General features: G+C 42.4%; 1 protein-coding gene across 3 annotated transcripts in view; it reads right to left on the bottom strand.

Moving 5' to 3' along the window:
• GRAMD4 (GRAM domain containing 4) overlaps positions 1–26,514 on the bottom strand; it is a 139,771-nt gene that overhangs the window by 38,075 nt on the left and 75,182 nt on the right. For all 3 annotated transcript variants that reach the window (XM_030216854.1, XM_030216857.1, XM_030216856.1), the window contains 5 exons: positions 15,446–15,504; positions 8,264–8,399; positions 3,601–3,626; positions 2,173–2,264; positions 1,676–1,767 (listed from right to left, as the gene is read on the bottom strand). In XM_030216854.1, coding sequence (XP_030072714.1) covers positions 1,676–1,767; positions 2,173–2,264; positions 3,601–3,626; positions 8,264–8,399; positions 15,446–15,504 — 405 coding nt within the window. The remainder of the gene's footprint in view (positions 1–1,675; positions 1,768–2,172; positions 2,265–3,600; positions 3,627–8,263; positions 8,400–15,445; positions 15,505–26,514) is intronic.

The raw sequence follows: 26,514 nt of genomic DNA, 5'->3' as shown, positions 1-26,514 counted from the left end.
CAAGAAACAGTTGTAAAAGATGAATGTATATGGTAGGAAATATTTACAACATTTGACAATATTAAATTTTCTATTGGGCTTGTCATTCTGGCCATAGAGAAGACTGAAAAGTAGCTCGAGTCAAGGTATAACCAACTACCCCTTTCTAGACACTTACAAATTCACTTATGAACTCACAAAAAAGGAAGAGAATTTCTCATTGACAATGATGATTATACTGGCTTATTTTATCTAGAGACTTTATGTCACTGCATTTACGGTGTATGTAAAACAAAAGTTTACAAGGTGAATCTGAAGTTCAACCTCTGCTGGGAGAAGAGGGAGCACCTCTGTCAACATGGCGCCGGTGGCCGGAAGCAGAGTCCACATTAGAAAGAGTCATGGATTATGGTACCCGATCAAAGACTATTGCTGCTATGGTCGGGCTGAGTTGGTGATAGAAAATATGACAGAAAACCTTGGACAGTGGAATATGAAGGCACAATGCATCAGAACCTAAGACAGGTTACAAATGAGCTAGAAGCCCAAAAAGTGTTAAAAAAAACTGCTGGACATTAAAACACAAACAAAAAAAAAAAAAAACATACAAAATTTAACAATATTCTACAACGACTGAAATTAAAAAGTATCTAGCAACAATTAGTATGTTTAACCTCAAGGAAAGAACTATGGTGGTGTATTATTAGCTAACAAATTAAAGCCTGTGTGAGGCTTCCTCAAGAAACCCTGTATTTCTGTAAACACCTCAAACATTGCTGAAAGATGCAAACTGGTTTATACTTGAGTTTTGCTATAGTAGGGAGCAATTCTGTTAACAGGCTGCATAGAGTTAAAGGCCATATGTTTACACCAATTTTCAAAGGGAAAGCCTTTGAAAGTTATCCCACCAAGACTATCAGCACTAATCATACCTAATTTTTGCAAAGAAGTTTTTTTTTTTTTTAATTTCCTGCATGCTTTTCAAAATCCAAATGTGTATGCAAAACCCCTCCCCAGCACTGTCCCTGGGAAAGTTTCAGGTTGCATAGTGACTCAACCCCAGCTCCATCCAAAATACGTCCCTGGGAAAGCCTATGAATGGTGAGCATAAATACACACAATTGTGTTGGCTCACACGCTTGTACATGGCACATGTGGTCAAGCAATTTTATAATGGCCATTCTTTGCATGTAACGCATTTTATAAAATTACCCCTATATGAACAGAGCATTCTGTCAAAGCCAATTCAATATACAATGCCACTATGAGAACCCAAAAGGCGTGCTGATGAATTACGGAAGGGAAAGGACTTTCCATTTATCTCACACCATCCTCACTGGTTCAAGGTTAGTTACACTTGGGTACTGTAGGTATTTTCCTGTCCCTGGGGGGCTTACAATCTAACTCTGTACCTGAAGCATTGGAGGGTTAAGTGAGCTGCCCTAGACCACAAGGATCAGCAGTGGGATTTGAATTGAGCTTCCTTGGTTCTCAGCCCCCCTCCCCCTCTGTTATGCTACTCCTCAAGTTCAATCGCTTCCCATAACCAGTAATAGTCTGCACACTGACACCAAATTCTTGGTTGGAATATATGCTTGAGTCTCTCTCAACATGTTTCAGTTCTTTTACCGGGATCTCATCAGACATTATAAGAAAACAGCATAACAGTGTGCAAAGAAAAATCAATATATATTACCTGGCTATGAGGTAATTAAGGGATAACCTCAAAATTGCTAAAAATAAGAACATAGGAATGGCCCAGCCATGCCACACAGCATTCATATAAATCTAAAAGTAAAAAAATAAAATAAAATAAAATTGGGTTACAAAACAAAATTACAAAAATCTCTCTCCTGGTCACACACAATATACATCATATCAAAATACATTTCATCAGTATAATGGCCATGTTCTGTTGAGTTTGCCTCCTTCGAGAGGATGAGGTGTTACTCCAATTTGTTTTTCTTGCACTCAGTATCTAAAGTAAAAATCACCTCCCTCTCCCCCAGCCCAGACATAGGCTACTAAAAAATGCAGTGCTTTACACAAAAGTCAAGCTGGCAATTCAACACGGTCATCATTCCTGCTCATATACAGCTCCATATTAAATGTGGAGCAGCAGCATGAATTATCAAGGGATATCACTTACCATATAAAACCCATTAGCATGCTTTTAAAGAAGAGAACACTTACAACAAAGGCAATTATAGATGTGTAGACAGAATGCCAGTCTGATAAGGCAGAAAGGTTCTTGACAAAACTGGTAACAGGTTTGGAACCTCTTTCTAACAATGAAAGAATAAAGCACAAACATTCATTTTCCAAAACTCCAATGGCTTATGCATATTTTTAAAAGAAAATGGCTTCACACCTCCCCCCATATAAAACACAAACGTATAGGGACAGAAAGATTTTTTTTTTATTGCTACTGAATGTCCCCTTATGTATACTAAGATTAGGCTCCAAATGAAAAACAAATCAATCTAAGAATTTCACCATTCCCCCTGCCCCTCAAATGCACACATGTGCGGTTCAGCTAGGAAACAGCGTGGAGAACTCATTTACAAAATCCTTGCCTCTCAGTTATTTCACAGCAAAGAAAACTAGTGGAGGAGTGGCCTAGTGCTTAGGGTGGTGGACTCTGGTCCCGGGGAACTGAGGAACTGAGTTTGATTCTCACTTCAGGCACAGGCAGCTCCTTGTGACTCTGGGCAATTCACTTAATCCTCCATTGCCCCATGTAAGCCGCATTGAGCCTGCCATGAGTGGGAAAGCGCGGGGTACAAATGTAACAAAAATAAAATAGATACTATTGGAGATTCTACATGAAATGTTGCTACTATTGGAGATTCTGTCAGACTCAAAGAAGCAGAAGCCTGCGCGGCCACATTGGTGATCTGCAAGGGCCGACTTCTACATGGAATGTTGCTAGTGGAATAGCAACATTTCATGTAGAATCTCAAACAGTAGCAACAGTGGAGGAGTGGCCTAGTGGTTAGGGTGGTGGACTCTGGTCCTGGGGAACTGAGGAACTGAGTTCAATTCCCACTTCAGGCACAGGCAGCTCCTTGTGACTCTGGGCAAGTCACTTAACCCTCCATTGCCCCATATAAGCCGCATTGAGCCTGCCATGAGTGGGAAAGCGCAGGGTATAAATGTAACAAAAATAAAATAGATACTATTTGAGATTCTACATGGAATGTTGCTATTCCACTAGCAACATTCCATGTAGAAGGCTGCGCAGGCTTCTGTTTCTGTGAGTCTGACGTCCTGCACGTACGTGCAGGACATCAGACTCACAGAAGCAGAAGCCTGCGCGGCCACATTGGTGATCTGCAAGGGCCGACTTCTACATGGAATGTTGCTAGTGGAATAGCAACATTCCATGTAGAATCTCAAATAGTAGCAACAGTGGAGGAGTGGCCTAGTGGTTAGGGTGGTGGACTTTGGTCCTGGAGAACTGAGGAACTGAGTTCGATTCCCACTTCAGGCACAGGCAGCTCCTTGTGACTCTGGGCAAGTCATTTAACCCTCCATTGCCCCATGTAAGCCGCATTGAGCCTGCCATGAGTGGGAAAGCGCGGGGGTACAAATGTAACTAAATAAATAAATAGTACTTACTCAATCTTCTCATATTTTCAGTTAACCTAGAAAAACAGCGAGTGAGAACTTGTGAGCATGAAAAATGATCTACCAATATAGAAACCTTTTTTAAGCCGACACCTTATCAACTCAAACGAACGTCACCCCATCCTATGGATTAACAAATACTCAAAGCTATTCTTACAAGGAACGTTTTACACAAGATGCCATACATGTACTTTAAAAAGGCTATTACAGTACCCTACCTTATACATTGTTGCTACCTGTCCCTGTTTTACCTGGAAATTGAAGAAAAAAAAATGTGGTAATCACAGAGGAATACCAAAAAAAAAAAAGTTTATAAAAACCCAAAATCTGGTATTCCACCCCGCTCTTCTGTACAGGAAAAGTGGGAAGGTCATCTGGCAATGAGCTGTCATGGCTCAAACGCACAGGAACAAAACACAAAGGGTGCAATTTGTTAATAAGGCGCCTGTCCAACAGCTCTAATACATCTGGCTCCAATTGCTTCTGTGTACCATGCCTTGTAAAAACCTTCAGTCCTTTGTATATTTTTCATAATATGCTGTCTAAAAAACTTAATTCAAAAGGCATCGACAAAAGCGCTTATATCACTATCCATTGTGAGGAAGGAAGTGGGGGACTGTAAGGACCCTGCCACTTCAAGCCCAGTACTCCCCTACTCCTTTATGGAATAAAGACAGCATAGGAAAACCAGCTGCAAATAAACTTGCAGCCAACAGAGGGCACCCACAGTCTTCAAACAAAAGGTGGATAGGCACTCGAGTAAGGTGATTCAGGAAAAGTCCTGGCTGCCCAGACAGGTTGGGACAGAAACCCTCAAAAGGGGGGAGAGCTTTTAAAACGCTAGAGAACCTGGGACTGGGAAGGGGAGGGGGAAAAGAAGGAGCATTTTCCCCAACCCATGGAAGTAGAAGCAACTAATACTCGGAGAGGAGCCCATGGAGTTTGAGGACTACACCCAAAGAGTGTGAAATAGAAATAGAAAACTGACCCCTGAAAGGCTTGCACACTTTATTCAAGTTCAACAGTTGGGTCCCTGTATTGCTCCAGAGCAAATGAAACCTAGTAGTTAATCCAGCTGACTGCTTTGTAAGTAAAGTGTGTGTGTGTGTGTGGGGGGGGGGGGGGGGGGGGGTAGGGCTGCATGTTATTTGCACAATCTTTGTGCTTAAAACATTAATAAAAACATTAATCACTAGTAAAATTAATCGCAGCATTTTCACTGTGCCCTCGCATCTGTGTTGCCGCCATTTACAGCCATTCCTTCTCTTTATCTGGAGTCAGCCTCACAAACAAGGCTGTGATGGGCTGTCTGCCTGGAGTTTGGGCAGGGAGCCAATCAGTAGTGCAGATAGTGAGGCCATTCAGAGGACAGCGGAGCTTGTATTCAGCCACCTCCTGCCAACTGCCCATGCCGCTGCCTGCCAGTGCCTCCACTTGCCTTAAGAAACCTGTAAGCAGTTTTGTAGCCCCACTGCCCCTCCAGGTCCTCTTCATTGCTGTGTCTCCCTTCCTCCCGGCAGTCCCATGATTCTGCCCCCCCCCCGCCCCCTCCCCTGAATGTAGAACAACAAGAGAAATAGTCAAAAAGTAATTAAGAATAAGAAAAGAAACCATTAAATAGAGGTATTCAAACTGACCGAATACTTGGTGGAAGCCCCTTTCATAGGAGTAACAGTTGTTTCATTCAGGATAAGTATCTACCAACTTTCCCCAACAGGATGCGGTAGGGTAGGTCTTGTCCACTCTTCTGAGCAGTACATAGCTCAAGGCTCTCTTAAGTTGGCATGGAATCGTCTGTGGACTGCAATCTAAGTCTGGAATCTGATTTTCTATTGGATTCAGGCCTGAGCTTTAACCGAGCCACACAAGGACATTTGCTTTCTTTTTGCTAAGCCATTCATTCCACTGTTGCTTGTGCTCTATGCATAGGATCATTACCCGGCTAAAAGGTGAATCTTCTCTGCAGTCCCACATTTATGGTGAATTGGAACAGGTTTCCCACCAGCATCTGCCTGTACTTTGCCCATTCATAGTAACATAGTAAATGACGGCAGATAAAGACCTGTATGGTCCATCCAGTCTGCCCAACAAGATAAACTCATTTTACATGGTATGTGATACAGCGAAGATACTTACCTGTAGCAGGTATTCTCCGAGGACAGCAGGCTGATTGTTCTCACACTTGGGTCGACGTCCACGTCGGCCCAGGATCGCAAGCCCCGCCAGCAAAAATCTCAAAAATCTTCCAGAGTCCCCCGGCAGGGTTACTCAATTCCAGTCCTCAAGGTCCACAGGCAGGCCATGTCCTCAGGACATCCACAATAGATATATATATGAGAGAGACTTGCATACCAAAGAAGCAGTGCATGCAAATCTCATATACATATTCACTGTGGATATGGATATCCTGAAAACCTGGCCCGCCCGTGGACCTCAAGGACTAGAACCGAGTAGCCCTGATTTAGACCCTTGTATTACGCTCACAAGGTCACAAAGGTGTATCCTGGGAATGAAGCCAGGTGCTTTGTCTCCTTTCACAGCATCAACTACAAAAGGTGAAGGCTAAGAACATGCATCACCACAAGAACAGACTGTATCACCTCAGTCTATTATGTTGCAAAAGGCTAATATATAAACCAGATAGGGTTTTGTAGAAAGGCATTCATCTTTCCTTTGATCTTTCCAGGCCTCTCTGATCCTGTTGCTTCAAAATATTCCCACAATATAATGTTGCCTTCATCATGCTTTACTATAGAGTGGTGTTAGCACAGTGATGTCCTGTGTTTCTTTTATGCCATACCAAAAAGGTTTCACTTTGGTGCTATCAGAGAGGGCAACTGAAAGTGATTTTTCTGTTTCAGCTAAAACCAAATCTGCTGTGGAAATTAGCTAAACCTATGCTAACATGTCCCCACCCCCGAACAAATGCAGGTCCCACTCTGATCCCCATCCACAACAAAAACAGATCCAGCCATAGCCCCTCCCCAGGCAAGCCCAGGAATGATCTCTCTGCAGTCCGTGCGGCAGTCTCATGAGACTGCCATGGCAGTCGTTTTGAGGTTGGAGCCAGCATAGGCAGGAGAGATCCAAGTAGTCTCGCGAGGGGAGTGGGGCCTATGGATGGAGACTGAAGTCTTTATTTCTGCTAAAAATGTGCCAGTATTTTAGGCTAAAACCATAACAAGGCTGAATTTGAAGAAAGTTTCAGCGCCAAAGCCGAAATTCGGTTGGCTTCTACCTATCAAACCACAAAACCTTCTCCCACGTGTGCACTGTCTCCTAAAATATTTTCAGGCTAATACTATGTACCCTGTTTCCCCGAAAGTAAGACATCCCCCGAAAATAAAACCTAGTAGAGGTTTTCCTGAATTGGTAGATATAAGGCCTTCCCCAAAAGTAAGACCTAGCAAATTTTTGTTTGAAAGCAGGGCCGCCGAGAGCCGGACAAGGCCACCCCCGGGTCGCCCCCTACTACTACTACTACCCAAGGTCGCCGGGCCCCCCCCTCCACCCACCCTCCGTCGCTCCCGGAACTAACCTTAAACGCCTCCTTTCACCTTCGCAGCAAGCAGCAGCAGGGCAGACCTCTCCTTCCTTCCGTGCCCTGCCCTCGTGGACGTTATGTCAGGCGAGGGCGGGACACGGAAGGAAGGAGTGGCCTGCCCTGCTGCTGCTTGCTGCGAAGGTGAAAGGAGGCGTTTAAGGTTAGTTCCGGGAGCGACGTAGGGTGAGTGAGCCAACCCCGATGTTGCCCCGAAAAATAAGACAGCCCCTGAAAATAAGACCTAGCGCATTTTGGGGGGCAAAAATTAATATAAGACAGTGTCTTATTTTCGGGGAAACACGGTAGCACATTATGGAGCTTCTTTTCAGTAGTGGCTTTGCTCTTGCCCCACTCCCATCCAGGCCACATTTGCAAAATAATCTTGAAATTGCTAAACAGTTGTCATTTTCCTCGGTCTCAGACTCTGAGACCCCTGTAGTTCTTTTAAACCAGCTGTAGGCCTCACAGTGACCCTTCCTAGCAGTTTTCTTAACCCACAGTTACTGATTTTGAGACAACTGCCTGTTCAAGGCTGTGTCTGGTGAAGCCAAACTGAATCCACTTATAGTGATTGACCTGACGGTGCCCGCAGGGATTTTCAAACACACTGTGTCTTTTTAATAACTTTATGACTTCATTCAACAGTTCCATGTCTGGTATGTTTAAATCTTTGCTTCAAATTCACTTCATACAATAGTTTGATGCTTCATCCAGAACTAGTTGAATCAGCTCACCTATTATCTTATTAATTTCTGAATATTTATACAATTGTTTTTTCACATTTAAAGTGTAGAGTATGTTGCTATAGATTAGTGAAAAACACCTACTTTAACACGTTTTTGAATTGTATTTTTTTTAGACAGCAAAATGTGAAAAATGTACAAGGGCATGAAGAGTTACAAGGCCCTATAAGTCTTTCTAGCAGTGTATTTGTGGGCATCTCTTGTTATTGACTGAACAGAACATTCAACGGAGCTCCACAGCTCTGTTTCAAGTTTTTAGTTTTGTCACAAACCCTTAAAGAAGCTGAAGGAGACTTGCCAACAGCATTTTTTTTTGCTACCATACTGCTTATTGAAAGGTAAATAAAGGATTATCTATAGCTATTACCTTCTCGCACTCAGCGGTTCTTCTGTTTCCACCGTGTTCTCTTCTGGTTGAAATCGAAAGTCTTCGATATATTCTCCAAACTTGTCATAGAACCACTTCTGAACTCTGGAACAAATCGTTTCACTGCGCTGCTTATCTTCAATACAAAAGGCCATCTATCAGAACATACTCCTGCTACTCTCCATTGCAAATTGTAACTAACATTAACCATAAACTCACTTTAAAAAGCTCAGATCAAATATACAAGAAAATGTGGTGATAAAGCTTCCAGAAAGGGAGCCCCACTAGTCTGGAGAGGCAAGCTGACACAGAGGCTGGTGGCCTCTTGCAGACTAACAAATTTATTGGCGCACAAGCACCAGACAAAGTGGAAGCTTGACCTTCAAAGCTTAGGCCTGAATAAATCTGTCAGTCCAGTAAAAGGTGCTATCAACCTCTCTCGTTCTTATTAAAATTTAGTTTATATAGTTTGTACTTTTCCTAAGCAAAGATCATTTTCACTTCTCCATTCAGAAGATGAACACATGATCCAGGATGCCAGACTTTGAGCCACCAACAGTAGCAAAGAGCAATGGCAATCAAAGCAAAACAATAGGTCCTGACAGCCACACAAACTCAAAAAACCCCATCAGCACATACCCTAACCTGTGTTTTAATAAGAGTTTTGTGTGACTAGTGAGTTTAAATATCAAAATCCTGAAGGGGAGCTACAGGCTGAGGGGCCTGAAATTTAACTGAAGAGGAATGGAGAGGGGGGAATACAAGACTGATGTTTTAGGGGCCCACTAACCTTGCATAAGCTCTGACCAAACTGTCTAGGTTCAAATACCCCAGCATGCATATAATTATATGTAATCTACAGTTAACTGGTAAAAGCTGGTTTATACTGAATTAGAGGGTTAGTCTCACACAAAGCTCATACCTCTTGTACTGCAAAGAACAGTCAGGGAATTAATAAGATATTCCCTTTTTAAAACTGTTTTACAAGAAGGGTCCATGAGTGGTGCATCCCACCTGTAACTCACACTAGTTGAATGTTTATAAGCTCCACAGCCTCTTCCATCTGACGCTATCATTATGACAGACCCTTCAGTTGCTGAGGCCTTGTTACCTCATTCACATGACATTTGGCTCTAAAGCAGGGGTTTTCAACCCAGTCCTCGGGACACACCTAGCCAGTTAGGTTTTCAGGATATCCACAGTGAATATGCATGAGATAAATTTTGCATACAATGGAGGCAGTGCATGCAGACTTATATCATGCATATTCATTGTGGGTATCCTGAAAAACTGACTGGCGAGGTGTGTCCCGAGGACCGAGTTGAGAACCCATGCTGTAAAGTGATCAGACCACATCAGTATCTAAAACTAAGTAGAACCTATCTTGCTTTACAAATCACAGATCAATCTACTACAGGAAGCTCTTGACAGCAGCCCAGATCTTTACAAACAATACAGACAGTGCTCAGTAACATCTCTGCTTACATTTTTCAAGAATACCATGAAACATTTTTTTTTAATTAGGTACATTTAATTAACTGAATTTTTATCTACATTGGTTTAAAACGTAGAAAGCTCCCAACCCTCCCAACAAACTACTTTTGTATATATAGAATCATAATCTTTGGATTTATGGACATCAGCATAGTATTTGAGAAGTTTTTATAATTTTTCTTTTGGTGAAATCATTTTTATTTATTTCATATTTGTATCCCACCTTATCCCAAAGCGGGCAACAATTAAAACATACATACAATCTGTTAAATAACAGAATAAATGTGTTCATCGTAAAAAAATCCTCTCCCAGTCATTTAAATATTTAAACACTGAAAAATATTTGTATACTCCAAGTAAACCTTTAAAAAATAATGGGTCTTCAAAAGCCTTATGAATTGCTGGAGATTACCACAATCATTTTGTGATCCTGAGTCTAGAATATCTATTAAGTGTCACTGAGTGGCCCATATTGTTTACTTTACACTCCCCTAATGTGACTGCTATATTAGTACATATAAAAAGGGGAAGGCTGGATTATGGATCAAGGCCACTCTTCTATACTCTGTGCCTTCCAGCCCCTTCCCTTCTTTTACCTGCAGCTATGGCTAGGAAGGGAGGGTCTAGACTAGAGAAAGAAGCAGAGGGCTGTCAGCACTTACTTTCCCATGGATGCTGTTTTTGTCCTTTTTTCCCAGCCAGTTGCTATCCCCAGCTTCCTCCTCCAGTCACTCTCCTGTTGCTGATAGCCAGTCCCCAAACTCCCCCAGCAGCAGCTGCCATAAACTTTTCCTCCCAGCCCCAGGCCCCATTCATCAGTACAAAAATTTACTCTGCCAGGTCCCAGGTAACTATTGCTACAAATCTCTCCAACCCCATCAGCTTCCATGGCTTTGTCTTCTCAGCCCTGCTAGCAGTAGCTACCTCAACTTCTTATGTCAAGTTGGGGGTGGGGGGGGGGGGTGCTCAGGAATATCCCGTCAAATACCAGGGACCACATTTTAGAAGCAGGGGTGAGCTGGTACCCTGACATTTTTAAGGGCTAAAACTAGATTATATACTGTCAAAGTATAGAAACTGAATAGGATACATCTTAGCACATGCCAAACAGCTATATATTAAACAAAAAGTCTGAAAACAAACGATCAATACTATATTCAGATTTGGCCAATTTCCTGCATGAGAGACATGAGCCCAAAGCAGAACCATAGCTGCCAAGATACCCAATTCAAGGAGGGAGATTTTCAGTAGTCCTGAATTTCTGACAACTCTATCCTGATGCATTATGGGATCTGCAGCACCAATTTCAATGTGTAGAATCAGGGACTACCAATCCTACACAACTCTGGAATATACATACGTTCAAAACCAGAACTGACCAAATGCTCTCCCCTCCTCAAACTGGGAACTTGGCAGCTCTGCAAAACAGTACTGCTGCTAGATGAAGTATTTCACTTAACTCCCTCATCCCTTTATCAAGTTCCTTTGTCTTCAGAGACTAAACTGTATAAAATATTCAAAACGCAAAAGCATTAGCTGGAGAGCTCCTGAGGCTCAGGAGATTAACTCCTGCTCTCACAGCCGTTATCTGCTGATAAAAATTAGTACCTTCACATGACTCTTGCCCAGCTGCACTTGGGAAACAGTAGTACATCTCATTAAGTCCACGTTCCTTTGGGAATTTCCAAATAGGGCAAATGGAAAAATTGGCAACCAAGAATTCCCAAAGGAATATGTAGGCAGTGGCGGCCCTACCATTAGGTCACCTGAGGCGGCACTCTTCCTTCCTCCACCTCCTTCCCTGAATTTACCTTCTTTGTCCATTTTTCACAAGGCGGCAGCAGCAATTCCTATACACTGCCCTACCACCGGCACCAGCCTCTTCTCTTTGCTGTGGTCCACCTCTCTGATGTAACTTCCTGTTTCCTCATAGGCGGGCCCACAGTGGAGAAGAGGCTGGTGCCAGCGGCAGGGCATGGGACTTGCTGCTGCCACCGCTGCCACCTTTTAGAAAGTGTGAAAAGAAAGTTAACTAGAGCAGGGGTAGGCAACTCTGGTCCTCGAGAGCCGCAGGCAGGTCAGGTTTTCAGGGTATTCACAATGAATATGCAGGAGATAGATTTGCAAGCACTGCCTCCATGGTATGCAAATCTATCTCATGCATATTCATTGTGGATATCCTGAAAACCTGACCTGCCTGCGGCTCTAGAGGACCGGAGTTGCCTACCGCTGAACTAGAGGAAGGAGGTGAAGGAAGGAAGGGGGGAGATGCCAGACCACAGCACGGGGGGGAGGGGGGGAGGTGGCATCTCAGCCCTGCCTCAGGCAGCATCTTGCCTTGGGCCACCTCTGACTGTAGGCGTGTTTTGTAAATATCAGAACAGTAAAGCATGCAAAATTATTCTATACCTTTTTATAGCAGTAAGGCCACCATGCTTGCATTTTACAGAGTTATGCCATTATCATCAGATCAAGGAGAGAACGCATGTGGCCCCTCCCCTCATGAGCACTGGAGGAAAGTAGGCAAGATTCATAAGTGCCACAGCTGGGCGTGACAGTGAAGAGCACAGCTTTCAAAAGCGGTACAGATGGGAGGGATAGACAGCAAAATCCAGGCTCAGGAGTGATCACATTAATTTGTTTTTATCCTCTTAAATTTTCCATTACTACAAATCACAGCAAAATATATGACATAAAAAGGAAAAATATATTACAAAGAAAATATCAAAAACTACAAAACAAATGTCACCCACAATACAAAGGAAATTTGAGGGCCTTATAAAAAAAGAGACATTAAAAAAAAATAAAGCAGCACAATTTGAAAACACCAGTGGAAAAAAACTGACACAGCCAGCCCTAGCAGCTGTGCGAATTCTAACCCTGGTAACTACACTCAGAATATTAATTTCTTCTTTCGAATTCAAAAATTCTAATAGTTGTTTTGAATCAAAGAATTAAATAAATTTTACCCTCAATTACAATCACACAATTAAAAGTAATTTGAACATAAAGCTTTCCCCTAAATCCAGAATCCTTAGTTTATAGGCCAAAAAGCCCCAACATCTCCTCTGGGTAGTCCTGGCTAATCACGGGCTAAATTAATTGGAGATCAAAAAAAAACAATGACCAGACGACAGTATTCCTATCAGACTCAAGCACAGAAGTACTTGCTAAAGTAGTTCTCTGCACAATTATTTCCAAAGGCGATATGAGAAATTCAAATAAAAACTTTTTGAGGCTCTTTCTTGCTGACCTGAAATCTCACTCTGATCACTTCCAATTAAAGATACCGTATTTTTCGGACCAAAAGACGCACCTACTAGGTTTTGGAGGAGGAAAATAGGAAAAACAATTTTGACACAAAAAGTGTGGCAGAGATCTGCTGGAGGACCACAGGTTATGCAACACTCTTGTACGGGGACAGCAGTTTTGAACAACCTGTGTGACTCTGCAGTGGAATTTGTCCTCCCTGTAATCCATGTCCAACGATTCTCCTCTCTCCCCTGCCCTCCCCTCCATGTCCAGCAATTCTCCTCCCCTCCCCATGTCCAGCGATTCATTCAAACCCCGCCCACCTGCCTGTCCGCCCTCAGCTCCCCGACTTTCTCTTCGTGCAACCGTGCTCCCTGCCTTAAAATCTTTCATTTACATACCCGAAGTTGAGGCGAACCAGCAGTAAGTAAAAGCAGCAGGCAGGCAGGCTCGCCTCCTCGTCGCTTCCCTTCCCTCTCAGCACGCCCCACCCTCGCGGAAAGGAAGTTACATCAGAGGAAGGCAGGACGTGCTGAGAGGGAAGAGAAGTGACAAGAAGGCGAGCCTGCCTGCTGCTTTTACTGCTGGTTCGCCGTGACTTCGGGTAAATTAAATATTTCAAAACAGGGGTTACAAAGATTTCAAATGGGGCTACAAAGCAGGATTTCAAGGGGGAACAAAAAAAAAAAAAGGAATGGCTACTTTAACAGGAAACCGTAAAATCAGCACGATTAATAAAATTCTTGGGATTACATTTATTTTGTTTTAAAAAGGGAAAAACTGTTTCAGCTATGGAGAGGTAAAATGCAACACATTTACAAGACGGAGTTAGAAGTTGGTCAGAAAAGAAATGCAAAAGTATCTGGGGTGTTTTTCAAATTCAAAAACTGGTTTACTTTGGAATGTTAATTTTCCTCAGTCATTATTCAGCTTTGGACCCTTTGAATTGGGGGTGGGGGGAGATGAAGGGATTTTAGAGATTAAAGTTTCCACTTTCCTAAAATTTCATACAAATATTCAAGATCATGTTTCTTTCACTTTTGGAGCTTTTTCTTCTTGTGCATTTGCTATTGTTAATATGGCATATTTTGGTAAATAATAAAAACTTCATTTAAATTTTTAGTACAAACTAAAAACTGTTGAGTATTCTACACTAAAAGAGGCAACGACAAGCCTGCTTCCATTCAGAGGTCTGTGGTAGCATTTTCAAAATGAAGCTCGTGTCTTGGGTATACATAAAATTAATGCACTATATGGAGTCCATGAATCAGCAACACCCAGTTCAAGACACTTCAGTGCAGTAAGAACTATATGTCATTGCGACATAATCTGAAAACCTGGCTCTTTAGAAAATATCTGACTGGAAACGCTCGATTGTTTGGAATTATTTTTTTTTTCTGTTATACGATTTTATATTGTACATTATCTAATTTTTTTTTATTTTTGTAATCCGCCCTGAACTGGTTGGTTGAGCAGAATATAAACGCGATGAATTCAATTTAGGGTCTGATTTTAAAACAGGGCACGTATGTTCAAAAAAGCCCCTATTTATATATATTACTTATAACTTGCCCAGTCATCATGGTTCTAGGCTGTGTACAATAAACACCTACAACAGCAACACATAACAAGGACTCGGGGACAATCCATTTACAGATTTAAGCAAATGATATGTTTGTATCTTATACATCATATGCTTGAGAAAGCAAGTAAATCTTTCAGCTCTTCCTGAACATCTGTAATGGCACACAGTGCATTAGGCAAGGCATTCCAACAGATTGGTGCAACAAATGAAAATGCCTTAGCCCGAGTATTTTATAAATCTATATTACTCTGCCTCTGCTCTGCCAAAATGCTCCCAAGAATGCCTATGTGCAGTACACATATAAGTACATACCATTTTGTTGCAACACTTACACATATAGATGTAAAAGGCCTTTTCTATACATAAAACTGCCACACAGGACCTATGACAACTGCCACTACTAGAGAAAGCTCACAGTGGACACCAAAAGGGAAGGGAAAGCCGTACTGATTTTGTGACCGCATCTGCTGATCATGCACCCCATTTGAGAACCACTGACAAACACTAAAAAGCTTTCTTGTCTCAAAGAAGTTATATCAAATGCTACGGGACCCACTTATTATGCAAGCATAATTACCAGATTCAATCAGGCACCACGAATGGAGGTTCACCAAGGACAGCAGGACAGCATAACTAGCTATTCCAGGAAGAAATCAAAAGGCTTTACTTTCAGTACTAAGTCTAAGGCATGCTCTAATAACTTAAGGACTGAACACTGAATGTGGCTATGATTTAGCAGGGCTACCGTCACAAATAGTTCATCAATGTGTGTCCCAAAATACTATCAATATCAGTGAAAATCCAACTGGAAGACAATGAAACAAAAGAGCTCTTTATTTATCTGAAAGTACCTGTGCCATTGACTTGGGTTTGTCCTTTCACAGACTGCTGAGCTGCTGACTCTTCAGTTCTTTAAAGAGAAACACAAAGCTTAGCATCAGAAGAAAAACAAAATGTTATACTGGGTCAGACCACAACACACCTTCAAAATTCCCCAGAAATAAATGTGACAATACCTTAAACTACAGAAGGTCGGCTAACACACACACACACACACACATATATATATATATATATATATATATATATATATATATATATATATATATATATAAACAAAGGTGGTACAACAGATGTATACCAAGGTGTAAAATGTATGAATGATAGCTAGATGACCGCATCTTACCAAAATGAAGAGGAGTAGGGTAGGACAATGGAAACTCACAAGAAGCCAAAAGGAAGTCTCACAGTTCAAGAGATTTATTGATAAAGCACTACAGTTGAACAGAACCAACAAGGAGCTGTATTTAGGCAAAGGTTGCCTGACTCGAGGGTAATAAAATCTTATGGAATGCTACCAGATTGTTCACTGCTGGACCGAAAAACGGCATTATGTGCAATTCCAAATCCTATCCACCATGAGGCTGAAGAAAAGAACCGCCTTCTCTGATGATGCCAAAGCTTTGGCATCATTGTAAAGGCAGCTCTTTTCTTCAGCCTCATGACAGATAAGATTTGGAAAGGCATATAACGCCATTTTTGCCAGTCCAGCACCGAAGACATTCTTCTTCAACAAGGCCTACAATGAGAACCTATAGCCTCAATAAGCCACCTCACCAATCCACTCAATTATGAACGCCTACCTCTATAACTACCCTAACCACTCTCTCCCTTCTTCCATCTGCCCTTCCTAATCGCTACACATTACTAACTGTATCTGATATCCTGCAATGACAATGTTAACAAATCTATGTAAGCCACACTGAGCCTGCAAATAGGTGGGGGAATGTGGGATACAAATGCAATAAATAATAACAACAGTCTGACAGATTCCATAAAATTTTGCAATCCATGAAACAGGCGAACTTCACCAAAACACGACTGTCCAATTGTAGTGTTTTACTTGGATTGAACTTCCTTTTGGCTTCTTGTGAAATTTCCATTGTCCTACCTTACTCATTTTCTTTTTGGATCTTCATCTATGTAGAGTATTTCTTCTAGTTCTGACAGTTCATATCTTCCTACCTACAGAGATGCGAAGTTACCCAGTTCCAAGCTGGAGACTTTGAGACAGTACTGGTTTTGAACTTACATCCCAAAGAATGTGGGATTTGAAATGCCTGGTCCTGCCCATTGACATCAGTGCTGCAAGCCCCTTAATACACCAATATGGGGTGGTTAGAAATCCAGGACTGTCCCAAAATCCCCAGCCTGGAACTGGGTAACTCAGCATCTCTGTACCTAGGAACTTCACAGCAACGGTTTCAGTTTGATGATTCTGCAGATGCTGCATCCATGCTACAATTTCCTTCTTGCCAAACACTATAGGAAGCGAACTGTTCACACCGTCTCCGCCCCCACATTTACTGCACCTACTCATTTCTTACAGTTAGGTCCTTCCAGGCCTGACACCTTCCTTCAGTTGCTAACCTCCTCCAGCCTTCTCTCTCCCCATAGCCATCATTTTTTTCTCTTCTATACACCCTCAAGTTGTTAGTTCCCTCTTTTCTCTTCTAACCATCCTCCAAGCTGATCTCTTCTTAGAATCTACTGCTATATTGACAGCGATGTTGCACAATTGTTATAGGTGTTCTCCGTGGACAGCAGGATACAACTGCCACAGATGTGGGTGTCGTCACTGCTGACAGCACCAATCGGCCCTTGTCCCATAGCCCAAAAACCTTGATTTCTGAGCATGCTCAGTAGTTCCCGCCCTTATTTGAACCACTTGAGGGAATCAGTTGTAGTTCATAGCCAACTACAACAAAAGGAAGGGCGGGACTGTGTGACTGTTGTATCCTGCTGTCCATGGAGAACATCTGTTACAGGTGTGCAACATAATTTTCTCCATGGATGAGCAAGAAGAGCAGCAGCAAAACACGTGGAGATTCACAAGCCGAGGGCTGCTTGGTGCGATTTATAAACCTGCAACCCAATACAAAAGGAGGATGTGGCCAAATTGAAGCCATTAAACAGTGGCAGAATTTATTACAGCATTAGCAAATGATCACAAAAAGATGATTGATTGATTGATTGATTGATCGATACAATAATAATTTGCAAATGTATGGGGCAATAACCATGTTGCTGCTTGGCAAATGTCTGTAAAAGAGACAGAATATAAGTAGGCCAGTGTTGTAGATATGGCCTTGAGTCTGTGAGCTGTAACTCTTAGTGGATCTGGACAGAATGCAAATGATAATAAAAAATGCCATCTGCTACCCAATTAGACAAAGTTCTTTTTGAAACAGGAAATCCCAGATTACTGAAATTTATTGAAAGAAAGAGCTGTGAGGGACAAGTTGGTTTTGCAGTTCTCTTAAGATATTTGAAGAGCCCTTCCACAGTCTAAAGTATGCAGCATGCTTTGAAGTGGAGTGAGTGTGGAAGGAGAGAAAAAAAATGGATAAAACTATTGGTTGATTTAAATGAAAATTAGAGACCACTTTAGGGAGGAATTTAGGGCAAGTGCGTAAAGCAACTCTGCCAAGAAGAGTGCTTGTAAGTTCACTATTTCGTCTTGCTGATGTTATAGCAAACAAAGAGTGTCTTCCAGGTGAGAAACCTTAGGTGTGAAGATGAAAGATCTTCAAAGGGAAAGTGAGTAAAGGCTTGTAGGACTAGATTCAAATCAAGGGTGGGGGGTCTGATGTTGGAGACCTTTCAAAAATCTGGAAACAACAGGGTGTTGCGAGATTGGCTGAGTAGGTGATCCCTCATGAAAAGAGCTTAAATGAGCTTGGACTGAAGCACGAGAGTCCAGAGTCAGAGAGATGAAGCAGGTATTGTAGTAAAGAAGATAGTGATACAGAGCATGCAAAAGACCCTTCTGGTGGAAGGCTTTTGAGACTGTAGAAGAACAGATTCAAAATCTGCTGTTAGGTTTAAGGATTTGAACAATCTCCGTTCAGTTTCCAGCAGTACTAGCGAGTGGATAATGGAATGAAAAGTGGAACCTTTGATCTTGAGTGTCGAGGTGCTGCAACAGAGGTAGATAGATTGGAGGCAGTTGGCTGAGCTGTTGAAGAAGGGAGAACCAAGGCTGGCAAGGCCAAATGAAGCTATTAATAGCATCTGGGCTTTATCTTGGTAAGTCTTTTGAAGAGTTTTCTGTATTAACGGAATTGGTGGGAAAGTGTACAAAAAGACCATTTGACCAGGAGATGAGAATGCATCCTTGGCTGTACTGAAATTGCTGAGATGGCAAGAGCAGAACTTCTTGCACTTGGTACTGAAGTCTGCAAAGAGGTCAATGAATGGGAAAACAAACTGCTGTGATTTGGTGATTGACAGAGAGGTCAAGAGACCACTCATAAGAACTGAGTCTGCTACGCCAAATTTGAAATGCTTCCTGGCACAGAGGAAAAGAACCAGTTCCTCCTTGCTTATGTAGTACATAGTCACTTGATTGTCCATCTGTATTTGAACTATGTGGTTGGACGTTAAGCTCTTTCAAAAGTGCCCTCATTTCTAAGTGGTTTATAAGGAACATCACTTTCCTTAGGTTTGAAAGTGAAATGTATGAGCTCCCCAAATGGTCCACGCGGCATCAGTGTGGTTTATATGCCAGATGGATGAAAGTATTTGCCTCAAAGACAGTTGTGAGACTGAGTCCACTATTGTACAGTTTGTCAAATAATGTTTGTGGTCTGAAGGTTCACCATGAGATGAAAATGCTGATGATTCCATCAAGTTCGTAAGACCCAGTGTAAAGGTCTCATATTTAAACAGGCAAATGGGACAGTATGCACCGCCGCTGCCATGTGACCTAATAAACATAGGAAATGCTTTGCTGGAGCTTGAGACATGGAAAGAGTGGCTGGTGTCAAAGATAAAATTTGTTGATGAAAAGCTGTCTTTATTGCTTTTGAAGTATGAGATGCAAGAGATTCCTGCCAAATTAAAATCTGTTGTTCTAGATGTTCATGAATAGGCAAGGATACAAGTGACTTAGAAGCTTCAAGATATTTGAGTGCTTTTAAATATTTCTTGGATCAGGTTTATCAGTAGTAGTATGAGTTAGTTGCTTTGCTAAGTTTTGCAAAAATGTAGGATATGAAACATCTTCAAGAGGAGTTTGATTCTCCGATAAAGGAGAAAGATCAGAGGAGAAACCTGAAAAGTGTCTACCTTTTGATGCTGCGGTGTGATCTGAGTATTCCATGAAAGAGGGAGAAGTGGATGGTCCAGGCTATATTTATGTAGATGCTTGAAGCCCAATGAAGAGGAGTTCCAAAGTTCTGTGAAGACTGGGTATAGTAACATAGTAGATGAAAAAAGACCTGCACGGTCCATCCAGTCTGCCCAACAAGATAAACTACATTTTGTGTATACCTTACCTTGATTTGTATCTGCCATTTTTAGGGCACAGACTGTAGCAGTCTTACCCAGCACTAGCCCCGCCTCCCAACCACCGGCTCTGCTACTCAATCTCGGCTAAGCTTCTGAGGATCCATTCCTTCTGAACAGAATTCCTTTATGTTTATCCCACGCATGTTTGAATTCAGTTACCATTTTCATCTCCACCATCTCCTACGGGAGGGCATTCCAAGTAACCACCACTCTCTCTGTGAAAAAATACTTCCTGACATTTTTCTCGAGTCTTCCCCCCTTCAATCTCATGTCATGTCCTCTAGTTCTACCGCCTTCCCATCTACGGAAAAGGTTCGTTTGCGGATTAATAGCTTTCAAATATTTGAACGTCTATATCATATCACCCCTGTTTCTCCTTTCCTCCAGGGTATACATGTTCAGGTCAGCAAGTCTCTCCCTCATACGTCTTGTAACGCAAATCCCATACCATTCTCGTAGCTTTTCTCTGCACCGCTTCTATTCTTTTTACACCCTTAGCAAGATACAGCCTCCAAAACTGAACACAATACTCCAGGTGGGGCCTCACCAAGGGACATAAAAACCTCTTTTCTTCTGCTGGTCACACCTCTCTCTATACAGCCTAGCAACCTTCTAGTTACGGCACCGCCTTGTCACACTGTTTCATCGCCTTCAGATCCTCAGATACTATTCACCCCAAGATCCCTCTCCCTGTCCGTACATATCAGACTCTCACCGCCTAAAACATACATCTCTCATGGATTTCTACTCCCTATGGCTGAGGCAGTGCAAGAACTTTGAGTTGCATCAGACTGAAGAGGAGGGTTGTTCTCCAATAGAGTAGGGGTAAGATGCTTCAGCTTAGCTGTGTGCTTCCATCTGTTTAAGGGTGGAAAGACTGAGCATTTAGAGTGCTCCAGAGAACAGTGAGAATAAGCTTCCAGTTTGGCAAGTGAAGGAGGAGGTTGAAGTTGTTCCTCTATATCAGAGGAGGAAGAACTGGAGGGTAAACATCTAGAGTTGCCCTTTAGAGGAGGCGGAAGAGCACCAATATCCATGATGGGTATTTTCCCTGGTAGCATACCTTTTTTTGTGATGGAACCTGGAGCATTTACATGGGTTGTAGCATGTTCCGATTGTGCATGTTCCGATTAGCCGCAGTGCCTAGAATGTTGAGACAGGCTTCTGTGCCATGAATGTTCCACTGAGTTGCAGCACCGAGGGGAGGTCTATGTGCTTTGGATGCCAAGAACGCCTCGAAGCAGTGCATCTCCAATGCTGATGTAAAGCCTTAGTGCTGACACCATGCATTGAAGACAAATGCTGAGCATCAAGAGAGGCAATGGAATCTCGGGGCATTGATGACAGAAGAATTTGCTGAAGGAGGCAGAACTGGACCAGAAGTTTGTGCAAGAGCAGAAAGCTTGACGTTGGAGCACTCTCTTACGGGTTTTTCAAGCTTTGGTCTAGGTGATAAAAGAGAGATGAGGTCGGGTTTGAGCCCGCCTAAAGCAAGTTCTCTGAAGAGGTATTACGTGCAACTAGTCGTACCATTGATATGGGAAAAGGGCACAGCTCCATAAATAGAGCTTCAATTTTTGCTCTCTATACTGGCCAGCCCGAGGTGCAGTGCTCACAGTGAGTGGCATTCTGTTTTGAGCCAAGGCAAAGTAAGCAGCTCTGGTATAAGCCTGTAATAGGCATTTCGCTGTTGTATACTGAGCACCTTTAGAACCCCAGCTCCTTTTCCATATAAAAAAGTAGAGCTGTGAAATCAAATTCAATTTTGAAAACGACAAAGTGAAAGACAAGGGAATTTCGCTGCCAACCGCAAAATAACCGACACACTTGAGCGGTTCAAATAAGGCCAGGAACTATTGAGCATGCTCAGAAACCTCTTTGAGAGGTACCAACTCTATCCTCACACAATCATAGGAAACTGGGGGCTATGGTAACACTGTACCACAATATGTACATACAGTCCTGGTCTATTGTTCACAACCAGAGCAAATTTGACTCCTTTTCATGCATGAGCGCAGAGTATGCAAATATTTGTGAAGGGGTCATAATGAAATTGGAAGTAGCATTTTCTATCTAAAATATTATTCTCAGGAATCATGTTCAGTCACACAGTCAAATTATTGAAAATAATACCAAAGGAAAGGGCATCAAATCTCAAAGGAACAGGAAAATTCATAAGAACTCAAAAGCTAGGGATTTGCATTAGGTGGTAACAGTTCCACTAAAGGAATACACACTGGCAAGGCAGAGAGCTTGAACACAAAGGAGGGATTACTTATGCCTCACAAGCCTGTTACACCCTGATCAGCTTGCAAATATGGTGCACAGCTTAGTTCAGACATGCTAGGATGACACAACAGAGGTAGCAAAACTCAAACAAGCCTTTGTTATCAAAAATGTTGCTTTTTCCTCTCAACCTGGAAAAAAGCAACATAGAAGTATCACTACAAATTTTTACAAACATCAAACTCATCAAGGTTTACTCCCCTGGTGTTCTACTTTAGTTTTAAATCCTGATACAGTATTATTTTATTGTATTTTCTGAAAATTCTTCCCCCCCCCCCCCCCAATTCTGATTCTCAGTCTCCGGGAGACTGCTGTACTGAACTTCATCAGAAAACAGGCCAATCGCTTACTAATATAGTTAAACCTACCTTACAACACAAGCAATTGCAGCATGAACTTGACAAAGAAACAGGAGTCACCCTAATAAAAGGTTGCTCTCTCATTTAATAAGAGAAAAAGGAAATAAGAGAATGTACAAGACTAAATGAGACCACCATCAGAGTCAAGAAAAACAGGCTGGAAATTGGATATTTTCAAGAATGAATCAGACCCCCATATAAAAAAAATAATAATAACAACACATCACTTGTACAACACCCTTACATTGCTGCATCACAAATTCTCAAAATAAAGTGCAGCTAATCTTCATATGCAAAAGCTCTTCAAATGCTTTTGAAACAAGATGATTTATTTAATTTACTTTAATTTCTTATATATCACCTGAAAGCCAGAAAGCTATCAAAGAGGTGTAATTCAGGTACACTAGGTATATCTGTCCCTGGAGGGCTCACCATAGGAGTTTGTTTTCTAGGCAATGGCAGGTTAAGGAACTTGCCCGATATCATCAAGAGCAGCAGCAGAAGGATTGAAACCAAGTTTCCCTGGTTCTCAGTCCACTGCTCTAACCATTAGGTTTGGGCCTACATGAAGAAATAATACTTATAAGGGCTTCCTCAGTCACCTCTACACCACTTGTGCTTAATGATAACATCATCCTTAGATGAAGAAAGCAGGTTGGTTGTCCCAGCCTCCATAATAGCACCACCCCGATATCAATTCCTGTTCCTGACCCCTAAACAAGCCAAAAGTTGCAATAGAAACCTCACCTACAAAGGCATGGGGTCCACAGAGGACCCCTGCAATAACTCTTTAACCTCATATAGGACTAATGCCAGCAGATTCATCCCTAGATGGTCAACATTATAGGAGGCAGGTAGGCTGGATATAGCATTTCAGGATAGGGTGGTTGGGATCAGGCAAAATAACTGAACTTTTGTGTTTTAGAGAACACTAGACCCTTCCCCAACATACTGCTACAATTCATATATTTCCAGGTATCCCTTTTACATTTACAGAATGTAATGTTCATTTCAATTTAAAAATACTGTAGTACAGCATTAGCCCAAGCACAAATATAAGGCTTATTTTAATCTAGGCTATACAGTCAAATGCACCAAAGATTCAGCTCAGTTTGCCAAGATGTCTGATTTTAAAGTCAAATCCAATCAAATCCTATCAAAATCCAGGATTCAAGCTGATGAAACCTCTCCAAAATATGAGCCCAAACTGAGAAAACTGCAAGCTCTACCATTCCTCACCAAGCCACACTGCCAAATCACAGATCTCTAAATGAAACTCAAAGTTCATGAACACCTCCACCCTTGCAGGCTTAAGAACACTATACAATATTTTATTGTCAATCTCAATTTACTTTACATTTTTCTGTTGAGTGGGGTGGGTGAAGGGAAATGAATATTAGTAGTTCTGGCAGATTGCAATGGAGATGTGACGTACTGGACTAAGAATACTGCATCTAGAGTAGAAACACCCTCATATCCATGCCAGAAGTCTGTTACATTATCAGAAATGCAGCTGTGTCTGGGCTTTGACTAACCAAATGTCTCAACAAGCAAAAACCTGGAAAACCTCCAAGTGGCTAAAGAAACCTCAGAAGCAGGCTAATTAAACCCACCTGGATCTGAAACATCAATTACTACTCTATAACCTGAGGCTGGCTCAGAAAAACAAATTCTGACTTGACTTACGACTCACTTATATTTTCTGGTAATGCCATCTTTTGCTCAATCTGGGGTTACCTGATGGAGGGAGCATCAGTGCCTCGAAACTAGTCAAGAAAAGAACAAACTTTTCCAATAAAAATACTAGAATAAAACCCTAGAATTTAGAAACCCATGCCTCTCCAACCTCATTCCTTTTTGGTTTTACTTTTTTTTTTTTTTTTTAAAGAACAGTTGGGGTCACCGTCCTTCGTAATATGACCATGGCATACAAAGTCTTAATGAACATAACTGCAGAAGAAATGGCAGTGGGTTCAAATGTTTACATTACACTCTGCCCACTGGGAGAAGGCCCAGCAATGCAGCCACAATATTTGGAAGCATTTCTGTTTTTACAGCTCTTTTTTCAAAGGTTATGTTGTGATGCTACAGAATTTAAACTTTAATTTTGCCTACAAAGAGCAAAGGAACTATGGCACATTTGTTCCAACAGCAGTCCGAGTTATGTTAAACTAGTAAAAAAGGCCCGTTTCTGTAGGCAAGGAAACGGGCCTTAGGCAGGCAATCCCCCCCCCCCCCCCCCCGTGCTACGGCCCCCTCGAACCTGTCGATCCCCCCCACCCCGGAACGCCGAAAACTGCTGCCGCCGTTGTTGTGCTACCTTCCCTTCCCGTAGGTTGTTCAAGCATCTTCTTAGAAAGTTTAACTCCGTGCGTCTGACGTCAGACGCACGGAGTTAAACTTTCTAAGAAGATGATTGAACAACCTACGGGAAGGGAAGGTAGCACAACAACGGCGGCAGCAGTTTTCGGCGTTCCGGCGGGGGATCGACAGGTTCGCGGGAGGGGGTGGGTTTCGAGGGGGCCATAGCGCGGGGGGGGGGGTGACTGCTGGTTCCGAGGCAGTAGGAGGAGTAGCTGTGTTGACGTCAGTGACGTCCTGCGTGTCTGCCTCGCAGACCACTTGCAGCCAGGGACCCACGGTCCCAAGCATGGAACGTTGGAGGTGAGAATTATTATATAGGAAGGAGACAATATACATAGTTACACAGTAAATGACAGCAGAGAAAGACCAGCTTGGTCCAAAGGAGGCCAAGGTTGAACCTGCTGCTCCATGGAAGTTAGCTTCCCCCCACCCCCCCTTGTTAGGGTTGTACCTACTACTCCATGCACGCTCTCCCCCCCCCCCCCCCCCCCCCCTGTTATCTGTGAGGGATAAATCTATAATCCTTACATGCTGAATCTGATGATTTAGCTGTTTCCTTCTGGCTTAAGTCTGTTCTGACCGCTGTTGAAATTTATGAAGCTATGGGAAAGGGGAGGTCGGTTTGGGGGGAAAGAGAGAGAGAGAGAGATCTGGGACCCAGCCTATACTTACACATGGGTCATAGCATTTTTGGCCAGTTTTAGCCCTAAAACTGCTCTCAACTTAAACTTATACATGAGTACATACAGTAACTGCTTTGACGAGCGTGTGCACATATGTAAGATTATAAACATCTAATATAATAAAACTCACCCTCAACGTTCTGAGGACATGCACGTCATTTCCGTATATAAAACTCACCCTCAACGTTCTGAGGACACTGACGTCACTTCCGTAATGAAGGGTTCATGGTGGTGAAGCTACCGAAAGCACCAAGTCGCTGGGCCCCGCCCTCGCGTCAAACATGATGACGTCGAGGGTGGAGCAATGGCATCAGTGGCTTCACAACCAAAAAGCTGATGAAGGTGCATTCACGAGGTGCGGACCTATGGTGTCAGTGGCTTCAGAACGACGAGTCAGTGGGTAGGGAGGGAGAGAGTGTTGGGGAGGAAAACCTTGCTAGCGCCCGTTTCATTTGATCCAGAAACGGGCCTTTTTTACTAGTATAGATATATATACATAAACCCAACAGCTCCCGTCTCATTCTAACCACGGAAGTGCACGCTCTGCTCACCTGCAGAAAATAATAAAAAGTTACTTTATAGTCTGAAAATACCTTCAACCCGTAAACTGGGGAAATGGCAACTCCTTGATCCAGGATACCTCCAAGGGAGAATAAAATGAAAAGAATATTTTATAGGAAAATGACTGGATGCTGAGCTCAGTTTGTGTGCAGTTTGCTACAAGTCTCTGATTTTTGCAACTCTGATTACCGTCTGCTGTCTGAAATTCTTTGGTACACTGAATATTCTACTAGCTTCCCATCCCCCTATGTCCAATGCTAATCTGAAAAGATATCCCAACAAATGTACTTCTGCCTTTCAGAGTGGAACTAATGG

Source organism: Microcaecilia unicolor, chromosome 10 (assembly GCF_901765095.1).
Source record: "Microcaecilia unicolor chromosome 10, aMicUni1.1, whole genome shotgun sequence".
NCBI classification, from domain to species: Eukaryota; Metazoa; Chordata; class Amphibia; order Gymnophiona; family Siphonopidae; genus Microcaecilia; species Microcaecilia unicolor.
Note: the sequence above shows the minus strand (reverse complement) of the source record. Positions and strands in the feature narration are given on the sequence as shown.